Source organism: Labrus bergylta, chromosome 23 (genome assembly GCF_963930695.1).
Source record: "Labrus bergylta chromosome 23, fLabBer1.1, whole genome shotgun sequence".
Taxonomy (NCBI): Eukaryota; Metazoa; Chordata; class Actinopteri; order Labriformes; family Labridae; genus Labrus; species Labrus bergylta.
In genome coordinates, this window is record NC_089217.1 from 6,647,149 (window position 1) to 6,673,149 (window position 26,001).

Below are 26,001 nucleotides of genomic sequence, written 5' to 3' on the forward strand. Positions count from 1 at the left end.
AAAACACACTGACAGGAGGAGATGGTTTGGCACGTCTTCATTCATTCTCATTAAGTAACACGGAAGTGGGTGCATTAACGGCAACTGTACTCTAACACTTAGCTAAGCCCTCTCCAAGTGTGTGTGTGCAAAAAAAGAAAATCTGAAAATATCTATGGTTTTAATTATTATTTATGTCGGAGCGTTAGTGCATACTGGAGTGTTAAGGGATTAAGTTCTCATCACATTAATGAATTTGGGTGTGTTAGTATTGTATGACAGTACACGCACGGCTGATATGACAAGGTAACTTAACCAAGAGTAACAGCATAATACTGTCTGATCATGTCCGACGTCATTGCCTTGACTCAGAGAAACAAACAAGACAGTCACTTTGAAAGAATTTGAATTCAGAAACGGGAAGAAAAAAAAGGACAGACGCAAGTCTCTCCCACCTACAGTCCTTTGCTCATCTAGTAGAATAAGCCATTTATCAAACTGAGCCTTGGAGAAGATTGAAGGAGTGATGTGGAGGTATGTATGTGTGTATGTATGTGTGTATGTATGTGTGTGTGTGTGTGTGTGTGTGTTCCTTTATGTGCAGTGGCAAAGAGATCAAACCTCCTCTAAGCAATGAGTGATCCTAAGCCCTGGGTTGAGGTGCAAAGCGGGGAGAAAGGCGAAAATGGCTGGAGCAATCAGATAATTTCTATACCTTAATTCATATTCCCAAGCTTCCCCATTCACTAAAAGAAAAAAAAAATCAATAGCTGTGGGCACTTAATTCAGAGTCATGAATGTCACGTTAAAAAGACAGTTTGTCCATTTTCAATAGGCACGTGTAGATTTAGGCGAAAAAGCTGAGCGCTCGCGGGTCAGCCTCCACGCTCCGAGCTCAGTCTTGTGTGAAAACTCCATTTAGGTGGAAGAACGGCTCCATCCAACTGAAGTCCATCATCTTTCAACACTAGCCTATCACGCTAGCTTAGTTTATACGGCTCATTTTTCTTAGAGGACACACAGAGTTGCTTTAAATGATACATCTGTAGCCTCCAGCCAGATGTACATCCACAACTTTGATCCGATTTCAACCCGAAAATCTATATCTGTTGAAGATGCTCCTCCCGGGCAGAGATAATTAATCAAAGGTAAATAGAAAAGTGAATCAAACTGTGCCGGATGGCAGATGGCCGCGGAGCAAAATAAATAAAGGGACACCTACTACCAGGTAATAAATACAGTAATAGTGTGACAGAGTTGCTAAGAGCCATGACAGCTTTGAGAAAGTCCCTTGAGTGATCCTGTAATGTGTGTTAGTATACAAGATAGAGCTTGAAAAAGAGTAGAATTATGTGTAAGATCTTTTTTATGTGTGCTGATTGGACTTTTAATAGCTTTTTAACATCTTAAAAATAGGGCTGCATCAGCCGCCGCCACCATCGCCCACTGCACGCGACCAACAAAAACAGAAGGAATCTTTTATGCTGTGTGACTTTAATTACAGGTTTTTACTGTGTGTAGTTATTTGCTTGCCAGATGGACGGGTAAACATTTTGTTTCTTTGCTTTTTTTGTTGGTTGCACTGACAGTATGGACCATGCTAAACCCGAAAACAGAGACTCCATTGTAATGCGTATGATTTGTAATCTTTGCTCACAAAAAGGAGAGAAGAAATGACAAGCTGCTGAAAGGAAACGCTACAGCACCCTGGAGCACGTTTACGTAGATGTCAAAAGTGTTGTCACAAGGTTTAAAACAGGCCACATGAACGACTGGGTTCCACCCTCTAAAAATCTTCCCATAGTCAATAGTGCATGGCCATTACTTAGGTCCATAAACTGCTGTTAATGGAACACAGTCGCACAGCTGGGCTGGAAATCAAGGTCATATGCTAAATCCTGCAAAACAAGAATTAGCTCTTTGATTATGGTAACAAGCAGTTCTTCCAGGTGTTAACCGGACATCTGACAAATAGAGAACTTAATCTAACTAAACACCCAGCTTTCCTAAGTGCTTCACTTGTCTCCCCTTCCCTCACAAAAAGCATGCCTGGGTATCAAAAGGCTAAATGTGTTAGCATGTCACTGTGGTTGGATCAAGAGGAAAAGGCCAGTGAGTTCCAGGAGAAATCTATAAATATAGATCACCTTTAAAAAAACGAGAGAGAGGGAGACATGGAAGAATAAATGAATGAATTAAACAAACCGCTATTGATCCCTTAATGGCATAGATCAGGCAGGGATGTAAATACGGTGTTAATGGGGCCTGTAATTTAAAAAAAGAAATCTTCACATGGTAGGAGCAGCCGCAGCCAGGGTTAAAGAGAAGTGACACAACAAAGTGATGACCGGAGTAGTCACCATTACAAATATATTGGAATGAGGGCTGGAGGGGGGAACGAGGTCACCAGTCATCGGACAGGGGTAATATGTGGGCAGTGAGACTGATCCTGTTTTTATTAACATCAGCTAAAGTCATTGACCTAATTTAGAAATTCTGCTGATGACAGGTATTGATGAAATGTCACGATGGATGCGTTATTCTTTTGTTTGAAAACAAATACTCTTTGAGATAGAAACTTTGGTACGCACCATTTGTTTTCTTTTATATTTGGTGGTGTAGCTTCCCCTGTGGCTATCCTAAGACTATAGGAAACATGTGTGCCCAACCTCCATTCCCTCACCATCAAATGTCTAAAAATATTGAATGGATTAACACAAAATAACTACAGTACCTTCGAGACCTGCAGATTTTAGTGCTTTGCCACTGGCTGTCACCGTCCTTCTTGAGAAGATTTGACAAAAATCTTCTAGGATAATAATCTTGACTTTGACTTCTAGGTTTATCATTGTAAAAGGGGGAGGGGCTGAATTACCTTTACACCAGTTGTGGTGCTTCTGCTGTTTGCTTTGATTTGGAAAAACCGCAACATGCAACGCATTTAACAGTGGTTTTGCAACAGTTTGGACCAAATTCAGCAATGGTTGACATGCTTGCTTGGAACAATAGGACAAGAATGTCTTTGTATGGGTGCCTATGTGCATAGACTATCCCAGGGTGATCAATGTGACTCAGGGGGTCCCATGCATCACTGTCAGTGGCAGGCTGCTGTCTGTCGGTGGCAGGGTGGGGAAAAGTCAAATGGCTGCTCTAATGGCCAGGGCCATTAACGGTCAGGCAAACAAGCATGATCCCCACCATTAAACCTGCCTGATGCCCATTAATGAGTTTTTCTTTTATCAATAGATAATTGATGTTTGGCCTGCATCAGTGTTCTGACAGAACAGGTGCATGTAGGGAAGCTGGTAGAAAGTGTTATGGTAAAAGAGAGGGAAGAGGGTTACTGAAGCTGCAAAATGTACTGTTGTGTGCAGCAGGCATTGCTTTGTTGGTGATGAAAACACTTTCATACCAAAAAAGTAGTTGGCAAAATGTGCAGCATTTGAAGATGGAGTTGTCATTTTTGTTTTTTTAAGATAAGGATTTCACTGATATTTTTGATAGACTGAGTATAGACATATCAAGTTTGTCAACGCCAAGCAAGAATTTCTCAAACTCAGTACATAGTCCTACAGTCCTAGGCACAACCATAAGCTTGTAATAGTACGAACAACGACAATGAGCCATCACAACACTTGTTATTCTGATTCAGACTTTATGGGATTTGTCAATTAATAAGCGCATTTAAGATGCAGGATAGATTATTGTTTGGGAGTCATTATCTTGCGTTATTGGGAAAGAAATATAGAAAAAAAAACAGTAAAAAGATAAAAGGAAAAGAACATACAAATGAGATAAAATAAATCAAATGGGAAGAGATAAAGAGAAAGGGTGTGAGAGAGAAATAGATAATAATGAAAAATACAAAAATTAAACAAAAGTAATAACGAAATTCAGAAAGAAAGACATACATCAGAATAAAATAAAGCAAGAGAAATAGAAAGAAAGAGAAAAGGAAACACATCATGCAACAATCATTTAGATCTGTAGTCTGAGCTTCTGCCAGTTCTAAGAAAAAGAGCATGAGAGAAAGAGTTGAACACAGGATGTAAAGCCTTTGAAAAGAGGACTTTGAAAGACTTATAAAGCCTTCACAGAAAAATGAGTCAGAGCAAAGAAAGGAAGAGAGAAAAAGCAGAGGTCAATAGTGAGTCGATCAGATCCGGAGTTTGTTTAGTCCTCTGCAAATGACCTACAGTAGACTCACCAAACTAAAGTGATAAATTATGGAGAGATCTCCTGCTGGGGCTGGTTAAAAGTTTAGGGCAGACATTTAGAGTGGAGTATTGTCAAAACATATCTGTGGCTTTGCTTGTGACAAACAATCTGGAGCAAGCTAGTGACTTTGAATACATTTTCTTCCTGTAGCGGTTTGCTGAGGCATGTACAATGGATGAACAAAGAGCCTTAACCATAAAACTCTCAAGAACCAAGCTGTTGTTATTAGTTGTTACTTGTTTATAAGCTAATGTTCATAAGACATAGCTGTAAAGGAACACACAGAAGAAGGTCGTGCTGTGAAAGGGAATTGGACTCTTGTTTGAACCTGGAAGCCTTTGTGATGCTCGCTGACCTTCGTGACCTAACTTTCCTGTCATTTCCACCGAAAGCCATAACATGTACAACAACTGAACACCACAGGGGAGTTGACAAGTCCCTACACAGTGAAAGGGTCAGTGACATGGAGTAATGCAAGACCTGCAGCAATGTAATGGCTGATGGCTGACTAGATTTAACATCAGTCACACTCCCTCGATCCCTCGATCTAATAGGTCAATGCTGTTTTCAGGAAGTTTGATCATTCAAGGAACGTTGTTGGCATTACCACTGCCTCCAGTTTTAACCTTATACTCCTGGTATCTCGCATTAAAACATAGATCCATGCTTTGGTTTGAAAAACAAAAGTGGTACAAAGTAGGCCTTCATATCATAAAACATAATGTCAAGGAAGGTTTGGCAAAGAAGACAAACTGCAAGAGTCAGCAAGCCTAATCATGCCAAACCTTTACTTAAATTACTTTATAGATCCTTTGTTATCCAGATGAAGGAACAGCACAGCCCTCACACATTACAAGAGGAAGCTGAGCAGGAGAAAGACTCTGCATTTGGACCTTAACAGCCTGGTTATTAAAATCAATAACAGCAATAACTACAGTCCATCTCATTTTTAAGAGAGGGGCGACATGGCATGCCGGTCGATGAATATTGAGCTACATTTGTAATATTACTAATATCATATAATTCCCCTTAACTGGGTGGTGAGAAACTGTGGGTGGGAAACACAAATTGAACAGGACTGTAAGTTACTGAATGGCTGTTAAAAACAAATGTCACATAGCCCTCTGAAAGTTATTAGTTTGGAACAGTTTCCATTTCTGTCAACACAAGCACACAGCTGAGCAACTAGAGATTCAAACGGAAACAAAAAAAGTGGAAAATCCAAACTCAATCAGCTCGAGGACACATTGGGAAAGATTCTGAAATTTGATTTTTAAGCATTTTTCACTTAGTTCCCAGAGGTACACAAAGTAACTGATTGAGACTCGCCGCCTCGCAGCGCCCTGGGGTATTGGAAAGCAATGAGAGGTAAGAGTCCAAATCGCAGCTCCAAGCAACGAAAGCTTGGTGGGAGCAGTCAAGCCACATTGAACACACTTAGGGGGTGGTCAAAATGATTGGAGAGGACATTAAGCCACATTACCTCTGAAAATGACAGCGTTGCTTTCCTGCAGATCCATTTACATACCTTGGAGTACATAACCAATAAAGCCTTGCCATTATTTTGCAATCACTGAGCAGTACAGCAGCAACAAAGACATGGAGAAAATAACAATGACATGCTTGTAGAACATCTTTTTTTTTTTTTATCCCTGCTTCCATTGAAAAGCCGACAGTACAAACATCAGGAGAGGATTAATTTTTTATTTTTTAAATCCAAACTATGGGAGTATCTTTTTAAAATTTGGTTAACAATAGTACAGCAGCCATATTGGAAGGAAAATTAAACGACAAATACATTGTCAGTCGTCACCAATGTCTACAATTATTAGCATGTTGCAGTTTAAAGGGATGACTCAATACCAACACTACTTTAAAGTATTCCTGTTAATTTTTCCCTTTCTAGTTTGTCAAACCTCTCAACTCCATACTTTTAACCACCTCTGGTGTTGCTGTTTCATTACTTATGCACCATTTGCTACAGCTTTATGAATCGCTTTAAGATTTTATAATAGAATTTTAAATATGTATGATGCTGTGGCTGGAATGACCACGCTGCAGTTGTCAGCTATCGATAGCCCTATGTTGGGAAACCAGTGCGGTTACATGATTTCTTCCAGGAAATTTCAGAGCACTGACTGTAGCAGATGAACTCAACTGAAGCCTACTAAAAAAAAAGAGGAGTATGAAGAGTAAAAATGCACAGCTAAACTATTAAAAACATGTATCCTTCCCCTTCAAAGGGAAACCAGACCCAGAGAGGAATAGTTATGTAACTCAGTTCATTATTCACCACTAGCTTACATTATTTACTTGAATTTTTGCATACTCCAAAATAAATGTTATTGACATGTTTAACATTCCCACAAGATATTCCGTGTGTGGAGAAATCCATTTAAAGTATATGACAATATTAAAAGAAAACAAAATGAGGCCGAGCTGTATCACAGATGAGGAAAACAATTTCAATTGCACAGTGAAAAATATTTTTAAACCAACTGGCATTTTGGCATTGAGGCAATGTTATTTGGACTTCCATGACCTCAGGGGGGAAAGATGGCGGCTTAAAGCGAGAAGGGGAGCAGGACAATCATGGCGGGGGCCATCATCATTTGTCTCTACCTCCTTTTCTCTCCTCTTTCACCAGTTGACACGGCAAATGGCATAGCCAGCCTGTGTCACTCAAAAAGCCATTTCTGTCCTCCCAGACTGTGCCTGGGCTGACAGAGTGGGAGAACGAGGGGGGAGAAAAAAAAGGGGGGGTGGGGGGGGGGGGGGGGAAGAGAGAGAGAGAGTCGACTGAGGCATTTTTCAACATGGCTTTTTGTCAACTTCTGTGTGCTTGTCAAAAAGGGAGGCAGTGCCCGGTTGCTAGGCTGGTTGGAAAGTTGTTAGACAGGGGTTGAAGTTTGTGAGTTGTTGGAGTGGGGGAGACGAGTAACTGAGATAGAGAGATAATCAATGTTTCTAGAAACTATAGTAGTTTACATCAAAGGCTAGAGCTGCATGTCGGATAGACAATAACATATACCATCTCCATTTTATCAAATTTACTCTGGTAAAACCTGTATTTTGGAAAATATGCCCCTTGTTTTCAGTGGAAATTTTGTACATACACATTTCCAGTTATGAAGGACACTCTGAAGGTATATTGTACCCAACCAAAATGAATCTTTCATGTCAAGATGTATTATTTAGTAGGAAATGATGATCTGATCCCAGTCAGAGGCATGCAAGATAAAAAAAAAAAAACCTCGAGACAAATCATCCTATATAATCATTCTTCCAATTTTGGCGATCCAATTCAACCTCTCGGCACGTTCAATCAAATAAATGGCAACTGACGATCAACAAATGAGATGGGGAATTGAGATGAGTGGTGTGTGGGAAAGATAGCAGAGGGCAGACTGATTGAATCAAGTCATGCCTACTTAGAAGGCCGTTAGTCTCTTTGCCGGACTGCAAATGACGATTCATGGGCAAATGTGATTCGGCATGTATTTTCTTTCATCAACCACATTACCTTTGGCCTGTCTGACTAAAATAGTACCCAGACATAATAGTTATTATAATCAGCGTGGCATCAAATTATTGGAATTGCAGCCAAATATACAGTTTTTTGTTAGCTGGCCGACCTTTAGGAGCATGTTGAAGTGAAAAAAGAGCTCTATTACAGGTTTGAAGAATGGAAAATTAGGTAGGTGTTATCATCTCTTGCTAACAATTTCTAAAAGCATGAGATGAATATTCGAGCCATTCAAGTCATAGAGCGCTCTTTGAACATTAGGGCACTGCTAAATGGAGTGCTGACCTTTAAAGTTAAAAGGTTTTTTTTTTTTTCTTTTCCTTTCTTTTGCTTTATCTTTAACCTCTTCTTCAAATGACATGCTGAAGCATTAATAACGTACATTACTGATGAACTCCTGAACTTATTCCAGTTGTACCACGAGCTTGCCTGTGTTGCATTTATTTGATGATGTCCATTACAAAGGCAGCTTGATTTTATCCTTCTTCATTGTAAACATGTTAAGGATTCTGCCAACCCACGACCGCTTCAAACACATTCAGCTTCTTTTCAGTTGTATCTATGACTTCTTCAATAATCCATGTCCTCTGTTTTTCCCAGATTGGAACCAAAATAAAGTGTAAAAACAAGACTGGGGCTCCAAACACCCTAATGAGGAGACAAGGGAGGAGGATGGGGCTAACATTTATGGAATGACATTTAGAGCTGATAAGTGAGAGAGAAGTGAAAGTAGAGAGTTGATGGATGGTAGAAGGAGGAAAAAAAAGGAAACTCAGAAGAGGATGAAAATAATGATGAGAGAGTACTGAAGGCACAAGTTGCTTTTTATGTATTTACTTCCTCGTTTCTGCCCCATAAGACAATGATAACGCAGATGCTGCTAATCAGCTTTACCTCAGAGACGACATGCTCAGACTAGACAATCCTCAGAGAGAGACATGGAAGATGCAGGACACCATAATTACACAAAAACAATTGGCAGTTATGACTTCAAATCTTTATCAAGGTATATTTCAAATTTCAGACGGTAACAACATGTAAATTGGTGCTTCGATTTTCCCAGAACAGACATGAATGAAATGCATTACGGAATTCCAGGACTGAAACGGCAATAGAGAAAACAAATGTCAGAACATGATTCGAATATTTCAAGTAAAAGCTTTTAAATTACATATATTAAAGCCAATGCAGTTCTTTCATAACTGAGTTCTCTTAGCATAAAAGAATGTATGAGTCAGTCATGAGATAGTCAGAGATGTCTGTGTTTCTTTACATGGCATCTTCAGTGAAGGGGCTTGTGTCAGGTTTGTAGCACATTCTTAACGGTTTCTTCTGTCCCCATGGACAACCAATGCCAGATAATGGATGATTAGATCTTAAAACAAGTCCATAATAACACAGCCCAGAACAATAGGTAGGATGGTTGAGTCAGTCATTAGGGTACATGAACAAAAGGGCATCAAGCACGTCTTTAGGCCAAGTGACGTCACAGGACTGAGCTATAATTACCCTGCACCAACAGCATACTAACTTTAGTTGAGAGTCTGGTAAAAAACTTTTTAAGGCTCCTGCAGCGGCCATGTTTGGATCAGTTTGGTCACTTTGGTTTTACGGGTGTTTTCATGTATCTCTTAGAGTAATAACTGGCTTTTTTCTTTTTTAAACTGATGTTCGGAAATGTAGTGTGGAGATTGTCAAGCCATTCTGCACATAAAGACAACGCAAAACAAGAAAATGTATTACATTTAGCTTTAGCAGAGAAAATATCTTGCAGCACATTGCAAACTGTATGTGATCATATTTTGATTCATTTGGCTTAGAACGCAGTATTTCCAGCAGGAGTGCTTTAACTCCACCAGGTGTGATAAGTGACAATTGTGCTTCCAAATAGGATGGAACACTTTAAAACAGGCAGCCGCTCACACACAAAGTCTCTACAAACTCAATTTCACCAATGTGGCCACAGGCGAAAGCAGACACTCCACTGTATCATGGAGTTACAAGCTACAACAATCTTGCGGCCAGCTAAACACTCATGTTGCCCAAGCTTACTGCCAGAATACCCAACGGGGCACCTTTAAAGAACTGGAAACCCTATGCCCACAGGCTGTTTGTGTTGCGGTATTTTTCGTCAGATGAATAAGTGGATAACGCAGTTGGTTCCTCGACAGAAAATTTGAACCAATGTGTCTCAGTGGTTTCATCAATTCTCAGTCATTTTTATTGCTGTGCAAAGCGGAGTCCGTAACAAACTGTTGGCAGAACAGTGATGGACAACGTGAAAAACAAATGGCAGCCCTTGAAGAAGAGAGTGTCTAGACATTAAGTCAGCAAAGCCATCTCCAGGCAAAATGTGCTTATTAAAATGCATATGCAGGCAGTTGGAAATTTTGCTAGCACAATGTAACAACAAAACAAATTGAAGAAACTTGTGAAAGCACATCTGAGTGAACACTTCAGGGACAATAGGGAGCTGACAAAAAACAAACAATATCTAGAGGAATGGCTTAGAATCAGGCAGTGTACTCACTAACAGCCTAAGAATTTAAAAAGTTAGATTTGCTGCTAATCAAATATTAAGTACTCTCTTTTATGTAAGCACTATTGCAGCAATGGCATTCTTTGGTTGGAAATATCCCCTCTGAGAATAATAAGAACTTATAAATATTGTGAATCACCAAAAAAGAGGAAAAAGTAAGCGATGGAGACGGATATACAGCATGAGGTCAAAACTATAATTTTCAGCAGGATGTGAGTGGCAGGAAAGTGAAAGTGAAATCAATGTCTGCCTTGGGAAATTACCACTGTTCATTCATGTGTCAAGCCACTATTATGTGTGTGGGGTGAGGGGTTATTATGGAAAAAATAACCCGGCCACACACCGATAAACACAACTAGGGTGCAAGTGACCTAGACTGATGCCATCAGAGAGGGAAGTGAGAGATATTTTATAGATCCATGCTTTTAAACAGGCCACTGCCTATTAATCATCCTGGTGCTCTCTCGCTCTCTCTCCCATCGAACAACGTCAGAAGAACAAGGTACAACAGCATTAAAGAGCTAACTGAAATCAAACATTTGAGAAGCACCAATCGACACAATGTATAGACGAGAGCTTTTCATGTGTTGTGGTGATGCAAAAGAAATTATTTTTGTGTATGTTTAAAAAAAGTGGCTGAAGAATAGCATCACGCTTCATTTAGCCTCTTCCCTTGTTATCGTGTTAAACATATCCCTGCATTACACGGGCACTTAAAATCAAACCATCTAGAGACTAAAAAGTAAATGAGTTTGATCGTTAAAAAAAAACAAAAAAAAAAACGAATTGCCTGTGAGATCAACAACACACACACACAAGCATGTTTGCGCACTACTGGGAAAACGGTGTGAAAACTGCAGCCAGTTGACTTTTTTTCTGGGCTTAACTCAGCAAAAGTAAGCAAAAAGTGCAAGAGCCCAGACAAATCATGCCTGTTCCATGCTGTGCAGATGTGCCAGTAACATACTTGTCATCAGATTCAAAAACAAGGTTTGCATGCTTACTGCGCATGCATCAACACACACACATGCCGGATGTCGACCCTCTACCAGTCCCTAATTTCCTTTGCTACCACTGCTCAGGGCAGGCCAAGCGAACCCGTTTAAATCCCCAAAGCTATGTAGAAGTGCTAACATGCGAAAAGGGATTAAAGGCAAAATAAGGCTGTGTCTGCATGTGTGTCTCAGATGTGCCTGCATTAGCAAGATTTCATACAACAGCTAGATGTACAATAAAAGCACTTCTGTGCAGCAGGCTCAGGGCATTTGGTCAGGTTTGTTTAATACTTTCTGTTCCCAATGTTTCCAAGTTGAATGTGTTCTTAATTTTAGATTACAGTAGACTTGCCCAACACTCAAACACATAACACACAATAACAATCACTGTCAGTTTTTCTAATCAAGATGTAGTACGCAAGGTGTACAGTGCTGTTGCCACGCCTCCCTGAACTGACATTTTCCGCCACATGTTTGTTGCACCCACACAAACACATGTTGCTATGCGTGGTGGTGCTTTGGAGAACTCAATCGACATCCGAGCCCTCAGCTCTCCTTAGTGACTGTAAGCGGACTGTGTGGGAGGACTGGCTCTGATAGAATGGACTGCTGTGTTATTGACTTCAATTTAGAAAGTGCTGCCTGCTGCTTTTTCCCCCCTTTCCCTTTCATAGTCAGGACCCTGCTGGCCCTTAGCCGCAGCCAACCTCCGGGGGATATCCCTGATTACACTGCTACAGAAAACACATTTAAGCAAGGTCGCAGGGTCTGGAGTTAGGGGAGGGTGGATTGGGGGGTACTTTTTCTTTTGACCCATTTTCCATTTCTTTTCTTTTTTTCCCCCCTTTATCAAAATTCTACATTTTTCTTGCATTACTTCTTCCCCTTCTACAGTCTTACTATAGTTGTCAGCAATAATGTCACCTTCCGCTTAGTTGTCTGCGTCTCAACCTGCAGCCCTCCCTACCCTGCATTGTCTGTTACCTGCTTGGTTGGACAGCTGCTGAAGTGTTGTATTGTTGGAGCTGTAGGAACACCAGCACCGAACGTTTGACGGCATGCTGGCTGCGCTCAAAGATTAGACACACTTAGCTTGGCTTCTCAAATCCTCAGCATGGAAAAAAAATATGGAGACAGAGAGGAGGCGGATATTACACAGGAAAAAATAACTGGCGGGGAGGTGAGTAGTCCTATTTGAGAACAGACACACAAAAAGGAGCTCCAGTGAGCACACACATAGACATTGGATAAACCTCCTTAAATGTGAAATAGTTTCTTGTTATTTTGCTCACATCGGAATTGTGATAGTTTACTTAAGATGATAAGTAACATAGACAGCTGTTAGACATCATGACATCCAAACTAGAAGCATTTTAGAAAAATACTTAGCAGATTTTAATATTGTGTTGCCTGTACAAATATATCTGGCGCAAGGAAAATAGGCTGAGAAACAAAGATTACTGGCATGCAGGCACACACAATCTCCTTTTGCTTGCATGCAAAGTCTGTAAATGGGTGTGGCCAGGTGGATTTGAAAGATGAAAAGCTGTTTCATTCTTTTCTTCTGTCCCCGAGTCTGTGCTATAACAGGCCTCGGTAGGGCTAATCCTCCCCTACATGAAGCTTGATAGAGATTCTGGGATTAACAGCTTCATGGGAATAACACTGTAAAGATGGTTATGGTGGCTGCGATGTTAAGGAGGTGAGAGTATTTGGAGGTCAGGGCATCATTGGAGAGAAAAGACAGGAGGCCTCAGAAAAATGGCTACTGGTTAATAGTGGTTTAAGATGCTGTATTAGTGGGGATTTCCATCAAAATCTCAGAATATTCAAAGTTTAAGAAGCAAACTTTAAAGCTTTTTGTTTACTTAAATGTTTCATCCAATTTCTTCTAGCAGCAGACTTTCAATATCTATTTGTATACAGGCTGCACAAAAGCTAGACAACAGTATCAATTGCTTGTATGCACAATTTATCATTGTTTCAACTCCCTTTTTAATTACACAAAAACAATTAAGTGAACGCTTGTATGCACAATTTATCATTGTTTCAACTCCCTTTTTAATTACACAAAAACAATTAAGTGAACTGAGACAGGCCCAAGTAATACAACATCCCAACGTGGGATTTATGTCACATGCAATATAAAGCAGCAGAGTAAACAACTTACTAGTCAGGAATTTTGTTTTGACCAAGCCAAGGACGTAAAGGAAGAAAGAGAGAAGGAGGGCTGAATCTGAATGAAGACAGCATCTTTGCTCCTGAGGAGCTTAAAGTTGAGAAGATTTAGCTTCTCTCTCTGCTGTGAATTACTATGTTTCTACCTTCACATTGCTCAGAGAATGAGACATCCATTTCCTATGGCCTGGCAGTTGGCAAGGCAACATTGTGATGAACGCACATAGAGGGGTGCTCCATGAATCCTAATGAGACGAGCTGACCAATGAAGTGGCCAGGGCAAAACATGGGGAGCATTTGCATATGGTAAGACATTTTAACAAGAGGAAGCATTTATAAGGGCGTTACATCAAAGGTTTAACACGATGATTTACTGTAGCATTTTATACCTTGGTAAAAAGCCAGCTCTTAATCTTATTCTAATTGGTTAAAAACTGCAAATTTAAGAAGTCAAAGTAAAAGCACTCTCATTACAAAATATGCATGAAACATCTCCTCCCATCTAGCTATCTTGGCTCAAGCTGATTGGGTTAACAGTGCTAACCTACTTGTATCTTTCTTCTGCTTCCAACTAACACAGAGCTAGGGCTAATCCCTGCTCTGGCAGCCAGTATGAACACAGCTCAACATAATGAAGCCCATTAGTCTGGAGACAATTGCTGCTAGCAAAGCTCAAACGGAAGTAAAAAATGTTCATCTTCTACTGTAAACCTTCAGTCGCCATGACCTGACCATGCCTTCATATGGTGAGTGCAAACTCTGTCACACAGAAACATATGCTGAATGGGCAAACACAATTAACTTGAGACCAGAGGAACACTGTAGAAAGTAGCAATTAAGAGGAGGAGAGAGACAGGGGAGGGGGCAGGACAGAGAAGGCGAATGAAGGGAAAGAAAGAAGTGAACAGCACAGTAAAGTGGGAAAAGAAAGAGAGACAACATAATGTAGAGTGAAAAAGAAGAAGGACAAGAACAAAGACAGGGAAACAAATAAGAAAGCATTGGGCATGCAAGAGAAGGGAAAGATTAGGAAGAACAAAGTACAAAAAAGGGGTAAACACTTCAAACAAACTCTTCAAACAAAATATAGGAACTTAAGGAGTATTGATACAGCCTCCCAGACAGAGATTAGTTTATAGACATAGATTAAATGTTAGAAAATATTATGGTAATTCTTCTGACTAACTAACTAAACCAACTAGCTATACAGAAGCCACTAATATACCCTATTGCCTGTTATGATCTGTTTACACGCTGGCACATGATAAGTGTGTGTGTGTGTGCATGTGTGTGTGTCATTATGTGTGTTTGAGTGATGGGGAAAATGATAAACCGTTAAAAAAAAAAAAAAAACCTACCAAGCAGTATAAGCCGTTATTGGGACAGTGATAGCAGCGTGTCAGTGTGTGGGTGTAAATCATAATCTCCCGGAATTAATTCCTGGAAATTGAAATGAAAATGGGAAACACAGTGTCTCGTATTAGGTCCTTTAACTCAAGGTCAGCGCTAGTGTTTGGGGTGTCTGTGTGTGTTGGTGTTGTGCACATGTCAAGGTAAGGTGGCCTTGAAAAGAAGGCAAAGATAACATCGTGCCAGTGTGGGATGCATCGAATCGGACATTTCCGGATACTTGGAGGACATGCACGCACACTAAAAAAAACACAAATACATAAAATTTGTAACAGCTCTCAGAGCACAACACAAGCCCAAAAATAGTGTGCTTCTTGTCTCCTTTAGAAAATTGCTCTCCCTGTCTCTCCTACGCACACACACAAACACACAGAAAACCATATGTGGACTGCCTAAGGGGCTGCTGTAAATCCTTGATCCTGGCAATAGCAGAGGCAATGACATTATCATTAGATCTATCATTCAACTGTGCATCCCTCAACTCCAATTGTCATTGCTGCTATACAATTCTGCAGGCAATCCCTCCCCCTAAATGGAATCACTGACACGCACACACATGCAAACGCACACACATGCTGCTGACCTACATGTGACTGGCCACAGCCCAGATTCGCCAGCATCCACCTCCGGGGATGGGTTCTGTAGTGTTTGCATATAGCCCTCGAACATGCTGGCTGACCGGCGGACAGGCCACACCAAAGTAGGTCGTGTGGTTGCCACTAACTACACCCAGTGCCCTCTTGGCCTGGTGCAGGCGGAGGCTCTATTGCGCCTGTGGGTAGGAAAAGGGAGGGCAGGGGTCCCACAGCAGGGGCATGGGGCTTGCATGAAAGTATGAAGGTCTCATGTATGTATGTGACAACTCATCAAGCCATCAACGGGTGGCAAGTCCAGGAGGAAGGGCCAGACAACACTCTACTTTAAACGATAGCATATGGATACATAACCAAATCCTTAAAAGTATAACTCCAGAGTTAACAGTTTAGACAGGTTGCTAATGCAGTGACACAAAATAAAGGTAATACCCCAAAAAGGTCAACTAGGTTAGAGGCTTTTCTGGCTCACCTCCTTGCCAATGTCACGGATGCCACATACCACTAGAACCACATTCAGGACCTTGGAAAACCTTGCCGTGATCAGACTTTGGCTGACAATCAAGCCATGTTAGCCATTCCAGGCCGAGATCAAAGTACATCGCAAGGTGTTGACCACATTTGGTCAGTGGAGCATCGCAGAGTTTGGCAGGCCATGACCCAGGCTCCCTCAGTGGTGAGAAAGGAGTGTCCACTGAGAGACAAAAATAGAGTGGGAATAGAAAAGACAGGAAGGAGGAGAAATTTGACAAGGTAGGGGCCAGAGGAGGGAGAGAGAGAGAGAGAGAGAGAGAGAGAGAGAGAGAGAGAGAGAGAGAGAGAGAGAGAGAGAGAGAGAGAGAGAGAGAGAGAGAGAGAGAGAGAGAGCACCGTCCTGGCAGCGATGACCATGTTATGGGTCAGTGGGTGATTTTGGTTAGAAAGTTTGGGATGTACGATGCTTGGTGGCTAAAACACAACCTGAACTCCTGAACTCCTTTTGGGTCACTCACTCATAGAACTGTGGCGCAACACACCGACAAGAGAGTGAACAGCCACCATCCGACAAAAGAATAAAGGAGCTCCATTATGCAAAAAAATCTGATTTTTCTCGTCAATAGTCACACAGATGACCGCATGCCTACATGTGCATTCAGCTCAGTAACAGATCAATGTAATGGTGTTTTTTGAGCAGCATATTTGCAGCACATCTTGCATTTGTAAAACAACCCCTTTGCATGAATAAATGCATGTGCAATATTATGTTTCCTCTCGCTTCAAGTATGCGGTGAGGAGAATTCGGTGGTGCAGCACACCTTTGATATCATCCGCTGCATGGCCGCAGTGCTGGGGAATCCCTGTGGAAAGGGAGAGGAAATAACCTCTTTCTTAACAAGGAAAATCCCCCCTATACTCCTGAGGCTGCCACCTCACTGTTACAACGTGCTTCATTGAAGCCCATTCGTATTCAACTGCAGGGAAGTCAAGGAGAAAGTCTGTGTGTATGTGTGTGTGTGTGTATGTGTGTGTATATAATATAGGAGTTGGCTCTATACTCCTGAGCCGGTGGGAATAACCTACTGCGCTACAGGCAGTGTGACCTTTACTAGCTGGCGTGCTTTTCTCCTTCCTCTCTCGTCCTCTCTCTCTCTCTCTCTCTCTGTTTCACACGCTTACTCTCTAAGCTCAGACACAAACACACACACCTAGCAGCACTGTCACAGCTAGCTTTACCTCCCATCAATTACCCACTGCTTCCTAGTTTAATGGACATGAAGCTTGTACAATCATGGGAGATAGAGGGGTGATGGGACAGTAGGGTGCGCTTGTTCTGCCTCTTCTCCTGCGGCAGGAAGTTAAAGGATGTCTTGTTTTCTCTTTTTCGCCTTCCTCAACATGACCTTTATGGCTGTTTGCTTCTTGAAGCGACAGTTTGTGCTCAAATTGAGGGTTAAGGCCTGCCTGTTTAGAGTGTTCTAACTATCTGCACAGGCATACATGACAGGGGAGGGGGCGGAGTGTGGAAAAGGGACTAAAGGTGTAGCCAAAGAGCAGAGATATCCTTCTGGCTTTTGATTGCATATCATTTACAAGCACCTTATTTTACAATATTATATTTATATTTATATGGACACCTTCACAAAGTAAACAGATGCTTTACTCTCACTCACTAATGTATTCCTCTTCTCTGCTTTGTTTTAATATGCAGCATTATTTAAGCAACCTCCTTACATCTAGGTTTCCTTGCATTGAAGAAAGACCTCAAGATAAACTCAAATCTCTATAAATATTTCAGCAACTCAAAAAAAAAAAGAAAAAAAAAGGGGGGGATTTGTTGATGTCCAGGGTCAAAATCCAACAGAAATAAACGGAGTTGTGTGCTTACAGGAGATTACATATAAAGAGATAGGCAGCCAGAGATGAGGTAGAGTGACACATTGACAGGTGAAGAGTGAGCGGAGAAGGAGAGACAGCGAGGAGGGTGAGGGTGTAGTGGGTGGGTGGGGGAAGTTAATGCACAAAACACACTGCATCAAACCAAAGCACTGCTCCGAGCAGGATGCGTCAGCAGTCCATTCATGTTCCTCTATTTTCTTCTAAAAGACTAAACGAAAAGAGTGAGCCAGCAAAGGGACATAAAAGTAAAAGAGAATCTAAGATAATGAAAGAGAGAGCAAAGAAGAAAAAGAGAGTGGGCATCATGAGATGAAGCGAGGAAGCGATAGAGTGAGAGAAACGGTTGTCCCATCTGCCTGCCTTTTCCACCAAAGCAATGCTGGAAATCTTTGCCAGACTCGTCGGAAAGGCTGGATTATTGCCGGTGAGGATGGGGTTAAAATCTGGTTGCTGTGGGGATGCCACTGTCCATCTCTGCCTCTCGCTTGCACAGCCTGTCTATTACCCTAAGCCACACAAAAATTCAGAAAGCCACAGAACAAGAGACTGTGAGCATTAAAAAAAAAAAGAGAGCAAAGGAGAGCAGGAGAAAACTGGTTTTTGAAGAGGTAGATCTCTAAAAAGGTCTGAGTGCTTTGAGCCTACCCAACTACCTTAGGACACTGCAGAGAGAGCAGGAGGCAGGCAGAGAGAGAGAGAGAGAGAGAGAGAGAGAGAGAGAGAGAGAGAGAGAGAGAGAGAGAGAGAGAGAGAGAGAGAGAGAGAGAGAGAGAGAGAGAGAGAGAGAGAGAGAGTCAAAGAGAGAGAGAGTGTCAGAGAGTGAGAGCCAGAGAGAGATCCAACCCGGTGCACGCTCTCTCTTTTGCTGCTACAACAGATCCTTTCCACATCGACGCTACTGTTAACGTCACGCCTGTAAGCCGTGCTTTTGCCCGGCACTCGCCTTCCCTATCTTGCTCCTCTCCCCAATCGGACGCTGTATTAGCAAGGGGGTGCTGCTCACCAAGAGGAGGGGGAAAAAAAGAACTGGAAAACACGAAGAAAATAAGAAAGAAGCCGGAGAGAGGAAGAAAAGACTGCTTTGCCACCCCTCCTTCCTCCAAACCCACCTCGATCAACCCAGCTACAACACCCCCACTCCTCCCAGCACCCCCTTCCATCCCCCACCCCGCTCCCTCTCTGAAGAAATTGACGGATTATTGGGAAGTGCAAGGGAGGCAGGCTGCAGCTGCTTCGGAGTGTGCTTCGCTACTGCTGCTGTGTGCTGCGCAGGGATGGTGTGTGTGCGTTTGCAAATGCTGCTGTCGCCACCGAGGTTGCTGAGGATGGAACGTGTGGCTCGTTAAGGGAAAGAAGAACCAAATGAGGGAAGTGTGTGTCGCCTAGCCCTTTCAACCCCCCACAGAGGACTCCTGGGGGGAAAAGAAAAATTAGGACAAATCAAGTGGACACGACGTCACGGAAAGAGGGACGCAAGGGGAAAGAGTGAGAAAAAGGTAAAAGGGCTGTCAAACTGACCAACCGACCAACTGATTGACTACTAAAAAGTGAACAGAGGAATACATAGCGAAGGGGGGGGTCTGCTTTTTCCTGCCTTGTAAACCTCTGTTGTAAACCATCGCTTACAAAAGGCAAAGAACATTGGGAAGGACTGAGGAATTTTCATTAAACCTCTCTGAATCCCACCTGCTTTGACTTCCCTCTATTTGTCCTTTCCACCTGGGCTTTTGTGCACAAAAAAAAAACTGCTCTTGTGTGATCGTGTGGTCGCCTGTGCTATGGAGACCTGGGTAAGGTGTCTAGCAGGGGGATCAACTGTCGGATTCCAAGGACAAGCGAGAGAAGAGGAGCCGACAGCAAGAAGCGAGCCAGGGAGCACTGCTGCTTTGGGAGCTTGACTGGATTCCTATCTGAAATCTTTTTTTCTTTTTCTTTTTTTTCCTCATCAACAAGGAAAGGGAGAACAAAAAACAGTCACAAAGGGCCTCCAAACCTTTCTCTTTGGATTTATGGATTTACAAAATAGCTCTGCTTAAGTTCTATGGCATTGATACCTGTTTTGTGAGCAAATATAAAAACCTTTCTTTGCTGCTCTTGGGATATACATACAACTGGTGTGAATACCACAGCTCTTTCTGGTTGCAAAGAGGAGCGAAGCTATTAAACTCAATTGATGGACCTGTTATAATAACTTGAGGTAGGTGTCTAGTGTTTCAACCCCTCTTTGCATCAATTTGTAACACCTACCCTTCCTTCTGTCTTCTACTTAGGTTTTTGTTGCTCAATTTTCCATAATGTCTATCTCATACATACATTTAAGACAGGTCAGCCCTCCCTCACCCTCTTTTTCTTTATGCCCCTGAGAATAGTTCATGGGAAATAAAGCATTACTTGACTGAGAAAAGGTCAAGCTCCCTTGGCCCTTTGCACCCCCCCCCCCCTTCCCCCATCCCCAACCAACCCGTCCTTTTTAGTTCCCTTAACCTATTATCTCTGAACCCCTTGACACTACTACCAACCAACAAGCTACTTGCCCTATCCCCAAAGCCCCTACACACCACCCCCAAACACCCCCAACCTCCCCCCCAGATGATGCTGAATTATGAACGTGCCACATCATGAGTCTCCTGGGGCGGGTAGCTGTGCATCGTGCCAGGAAAGCCGCCCTGCTTTGTGTAGTCTTCCTGATGGCGCGAGCGTGGAGCAGCGCCTCCCTGGCCTTGGCGGGGGCGGCGGTGTCTCAGGGACCCCAGGGCTGTCCACCCCAGTGTTCCTGCAGTAATCAGCAGGGGAAGGTGGTGTGCACCCGTCGTGGCCTCACCCGTGTGCCCCCTGGCATTCCTGCCAACACGCGACACCTCAATCTAATGGAAAACGCCATCGAGGCGGTGCAGGCTGACTCCTTCCGCCACCTGCACCACCTTGAGGTGCTCCAGCTTGGGCGAAATGCCATACGGCAGATTGAGGTGGGCGCGTTCAATGGACTTACCAGCCTCAACACACTGGAGCTGTTTGACAACAGGTTGACAGTAGTGCCCAGTGGGGCCTTTGAGTACTTGTCTAAACTAAGGGAACTGTGGCTGAGGAACAATCCCATTGAAAGTATTCCCTCCTACGCCTTCAACCGGGTGCCCTCACTAATGCGACTGGACCTTGGAGAGTTAAGGAAACTGGAGTACATCTCGGAAGGAGCTTTTGAGGGCCTCCAAAACCTCAAGTACCTCAACCTGGGCATGTGCAACATTAAGGGAGATATGCCAAACCTGAGTCCCCTCAAGGGTCTGGAGGAGCTAGAGATCTCTGAAAATCTCTTCTCTGAGATAAAGCCAGGCTCCTTCAAAGGCCTGCGCTCCCTGAAAAAACTTTGGGTTATGAACTCGCAAGTTACAGTTATAGAACGAAATGCTTTTGACGACCTTTCTTCATTGGTGGAGCTCAACCTTGCCCATAACAATCTGAGCGCTGTGCCACATGATCTGTTCTCCCCGCTCAGGTATCTGGTGGAGCTCCATCTCCACCATAACCCTTGGAACTGTGGCTGTGAGGCTGTGTGGTTAGCACGCTGGCTAAGGGAGTCCATCCCTACTAACTCAACTTGTTGTGGACGCTGTCACTCACCTGCCAGCATGAGAGGTCGACAGCTGGTTGAGGTGGACAGAGGAGAGGGTGCTGCAGTCCAGTGTTCTGCACCTTTCATCGCTGATGCACCAAGGGACTTAAACATCTCAGCAGGGCGAGTGGCTGATCTTCGTTGTCGCACTGCTCCAATGTCTTCAGTGCGATGGCTTCTACCCAATGGAACTATACTGACACATGCCTCAAGTCATCTGAGAATATCTGTCCTCAATGATGGTACCCTGAACTTCTCAAATGTCTTGGCACTAGACACAGGAACCTACACTTGCATGGTGTCCAATGCAGCTGGAAATTCCAACGCCTCAGCCTACCTCAATGTGAGTGCAGCTGAGCTTAATACATCCAACTTAAGTTACTTTACAACAGTGACAGTGGAGGTCTTGGGGCCAACAACTGAGATGCCCAAACCTAAAACCACCACAACCACAGCTTCAGCTGCAGGGGCTGGGGTACCTGGAGGAGGAGGTGTAGGCCTGGGGACAACAACAACTGCCTCCCCTTCAGTCTTTCAGCCAGTGTTTATCTCCACACCAACTGTTTTACTGCAAAGCACTGACAGCCCACCAGGTGCCGCTAAGCCGTCTGTGGCACCAGGTGTCAAAGGTGCCACTAGCAAGCCTGGCAAGCCTGGGCCAAGCCTCGATGAAGTGATGAAAACGACAAAGATCATCATTGGTTGCTTTGTTGCAGTAACACTACTGGCTGCTGTCATGCTCATTGCCTTTTACAAATTGAGAAAGCGCCACCAGCAGAGGAGCACAGTGGCAGCTGCACGCACTGTTGAGATTATCCAGGTGGATGAGGAGGACCTTCCACCACCGGCGTCTGCTTCTCAAGAGACAGCTCTCACATTGCCTGAAATCCGGGACCACAACAACATACACAAACTGGACTTTATTAGCCACAAGACTGACTACAGCTTTCACAAACCTAAGGCCGAATACAAAACACAGCCAGATTTTACCCTACACAAGCCAAAGGCTGAGTATACCACATACAAGGACTTTAGTAGCCACAAATTTATCCCAGATTACAGCACTCACAAATCTACACCAGATTTTAGCCTTCATAGACCAAAGCCTGACTATAGCTCATTTAGACAGGACTACAGCACTCACAAACCTAAAGCAGAATACAGTCCATTCAAACAAGACTTTGGAACTCACCCAAAAACTAAACCAGACTACAGCCCCTTCAAACCAGATTACAGCACTCATCCTAGGCAGAAAACAGACTTCAGCCCATTCAAACGAGATTACAGCACCCAACCAAAACCTAAACATGACTACAGCCCATTAAAATCTGACTATAACACACAGCATAAACCTAAGGCTGAATACAGTCCATTCAAGCCTGACTTTGGCACCCACCCAAGACCTAAACCTGATTACAGCCCATTTAAGCCTGATTATAGCACTCAGCCTAAACCCAAAACAGACTACAGTGCCCAGAGATCTAAAACTGACAGTACCTACAAACCTAAGGACCCTTACACCCCCCACAAGACTGCAGCTGATTATAGCGCCTTCAAGACTGACTTCAGCCCCCACAAAGCGGATTACAGCGCCTTCAAGTCTGACTTTAGTCCACATGCTCAGAGACCTAAAATGGATTACAGTCCACACAAAATGGACTACAGCCCCCATAAAGTGGACTACAGCACTCTAAAGCCCAAATACAACACCTATAAACCGACTGGTCATGGGGCTAAATGGACAGACAACAATGTTGGGAACTCTTTGCCTCGAACCTTGCCCAGCACCATTACAGCAATGGCTGAGCCCTATGTCATAAAAACTCACACTAAGGAGAAGGTACAGGAGACTCAGATTTAAAAAAGGCCCCCCAAGGCTCCCCATACTTTCCCTAGGTCCCTAGCTCCAACCCACCCTAGTCCTATGCCCCACTGCGTCATTTCTTCATAAAATCATGCAATAGAATGCACAAAGAAAAAAGGACAGGAACTACTTTTTTTGTACAGAGTGCAAACTTAAAGACTGACAATTTCTTGTTGTACATGCTTATAAATAAATATATATATGGACAAATTGAAACTACCATGGGCTGGTGATAGAGAAACATATATTAAAAAGAAATTGAAACTATTTTCTAACTTGTAACTTCTATTTAAAACAATGAGTTGTTTAAGATGCTGTCTTGACTTTGACAAATGAGGGTAGTGTTGTTTTAAAAAGGGGCATTCTGTGTGATTTTTACACCATGCTACAGAGAATGCAGTGATAAGAAAAAAAAAAATATTTATACTGAGAAGACTTTCTTTAACAAAAACCTAAAAAAGATCAGTGTTGATCTTTACAGGTTTATCTTGTAAAAGCACCAAGAATTTGTACTGTGCCAAATGTTATAAAATGCAATAAAAAGGATTTTTGGAAGAAAAAGTAAGTATTAGAAAGATGTTTTTTCCCCTTTGCTTCTTGTCCTAGCGTGTACTGTAACGATCAGCCAAATGCTTTAGACACTGCAGTAAGACGCTGCAGCTATACTTTAACCCTACGTGTGCTGAATGACTCAGGCAGAATGAATCACGGTGCAAAAGTGGATAGTGCTTTCTGAATTTGATCAAAGCCTGCAATTATATTGTGTGTCTATATATGAGAATATGTTCAGATTTTATTTTACACCGCCAGTGAGCTTTGTGGTGCTTCATAAAGGTGTGGCTGATAAAAATGAATGACTTCTCTGCATTACTAAGTTCTACGAATGCATTAATATGTTATAAGATGAAACTATATTAGTTCCGCTAGGAGACCTAGAAAACGTTTATACAATCTATGTTCATTGAAATGCTCATTCCGTAATTATTTTCTGTGATGCCAGGTGGTTGTGTTACTTAGCCCATTTTATACATTATAAACTGGTATTATTAATCACGTACCTAATGAGTGAAGAGGGTGATAAATTAAGGTGAAATAATGTTTGGATGTTTAGACTGTCTTGCACTTTGCCAAAAATATAGATCCTCATTTCACTTTTCATTGCATTCCCAGCTGTTGTGCCTCCATCAATCAGTACGGGGGGCTTTTTATGGTGACAAATACATTCAGGTCTTGCTGTTAACTGTGCATTTTTCATCTTTGACAATATCACCCCTCTCAGACATTATATAGCCTCAGTTCTCTGCCTAACAAAGAAAGATAACATAACAACATACATAGTGGTTAGTATACATGTATAAGACACGTGAGCCAGTTTGTCTGAAATCACAGTATGTACGACTGAAGACCAAGAAAGTTTGTTGAATTATTTCCCTCTCCTACTTATTAAGATAATTGCAGATAGTACAAGCTCACTGGGAGAAGAGAAAAACAGAAAGAAAAACAGAAAGAAAAAAAGACAAAGACAAGTAATGTGAACAAGCATCGGAGCACCAAAAGCAAAAAACTGAATAACATGTTTGGAATGAGCAACATGTGGGTGAAAGATGACAAAGAGAATACTACAGAATGACTCCAGGGGATTGATTGAAAGCTTTCCGATCCATAATCATCACAGCCAACACAGATAATCTCATTAATATTTTGCTGCTTTCTAAAGGTTAAAGAAAACTATCATCAAATACAGAATTTAAAAAAATGCAAATAACTACTTCCAAAGATGCATATGAGTACCATCATTTTGCTCTCAGATGTATACAGGCAATCAAAGCTTTGGCTTTGTTTTACATAACCAGTAAGAAGTGCTACACATGGTAAGATGCTTGGATTAGTACCTTAAAGCCAAGCTATGAAAAATTAGGGAGAGACAAATCAAAGGGGAAAGTGGGATAAGAAATGCAGATTATGGGGATGCTGAGGAAGGAGAGTGAGCATATTTTGCACGGTGTCTAGATTTTTTGCCCTTGAGCTGTTTTTAAAAGGATAAATTGTTATTTGTATCAGCACTTTTCTTTTAAATGTGTAATTTAAAGCCCTTACATCATTGCTTTATTATGAGCCAATATTAGTGACAAAGGAAATATTGGACATACAGACTGATAGAGCCAGAGAGACATATTACAAATGGTTACATACCAAGGTGTCCCAATTGTATTAATTGCCTGTTAACGCAAGTCCCTCCATTTAATAAAAAGTGTCATCAAATGAACTGAAATCAACCTACTGCAGTTTAACAAGGGGCCTCTCAACTGGTCACTTGGGAAAACATCAGACATGTTAAATCAACAACAGTTTTCACGATGTGTCCCCTGTTTATCACTCAGCCTGCACATCAAATATGGAGCATTTACGGCAACAAATGAGCTAAATGTATCAAAGCATGCAAGTCTGTGTGTAAGAGCCAATGTGTGTTTGTCTTTTGTGCCAGCTTTGTACAGGGGCAGTAGATGTTTAACATGGAAAAGGGAGTGAGAGCAGAATTATATAACTATACTACAAATTTAGCATGTCAATTTTGGTGCCAGGGGCCAAATTGTTAAGGGGTAAGCCATAATACTGCAACATCCACTGTACAAATTAAGTTGTGGATGTTTGTGGCATGCCATTCACCTCTCTCTCATATATCCTGTCTCCACCTCCACTATCCGCTTTCCCC

The 26,001-nt window shown here is 42.3% G+C and overlaps 2 protein-coding genes across 2 annotated transcripts in view; one reads left to right on the forward strand and one right to left on the reverse strand.

The window, feature by feature from the left end:
• snd1 (staphylococcal nuclease and tudor domain containing 1) overlaps positions 1-26,001 on the reverse strand; it is a 166,029-nt gene that overhangs the window by 66,457 nt on the left and 73,571 nt on the right. The window lies entirely within an intron of this gene.
• lrrc4.1 (leucine rich repeat containing 4.1) lies at positions 19,329-24,893 on the forward strand. The gene has a single exon (XM_020653110.3). The coding sequence runs from the start codon at positions 20,433-20,435 to the stop codon at positions 23,283-23,285; it is 2,853 nt and encodes a 950-aa protein (XP_020508766.1). The 5' UTR covers positions 19,329-20,432; the 3' UTR covers positions 23,286-24,893.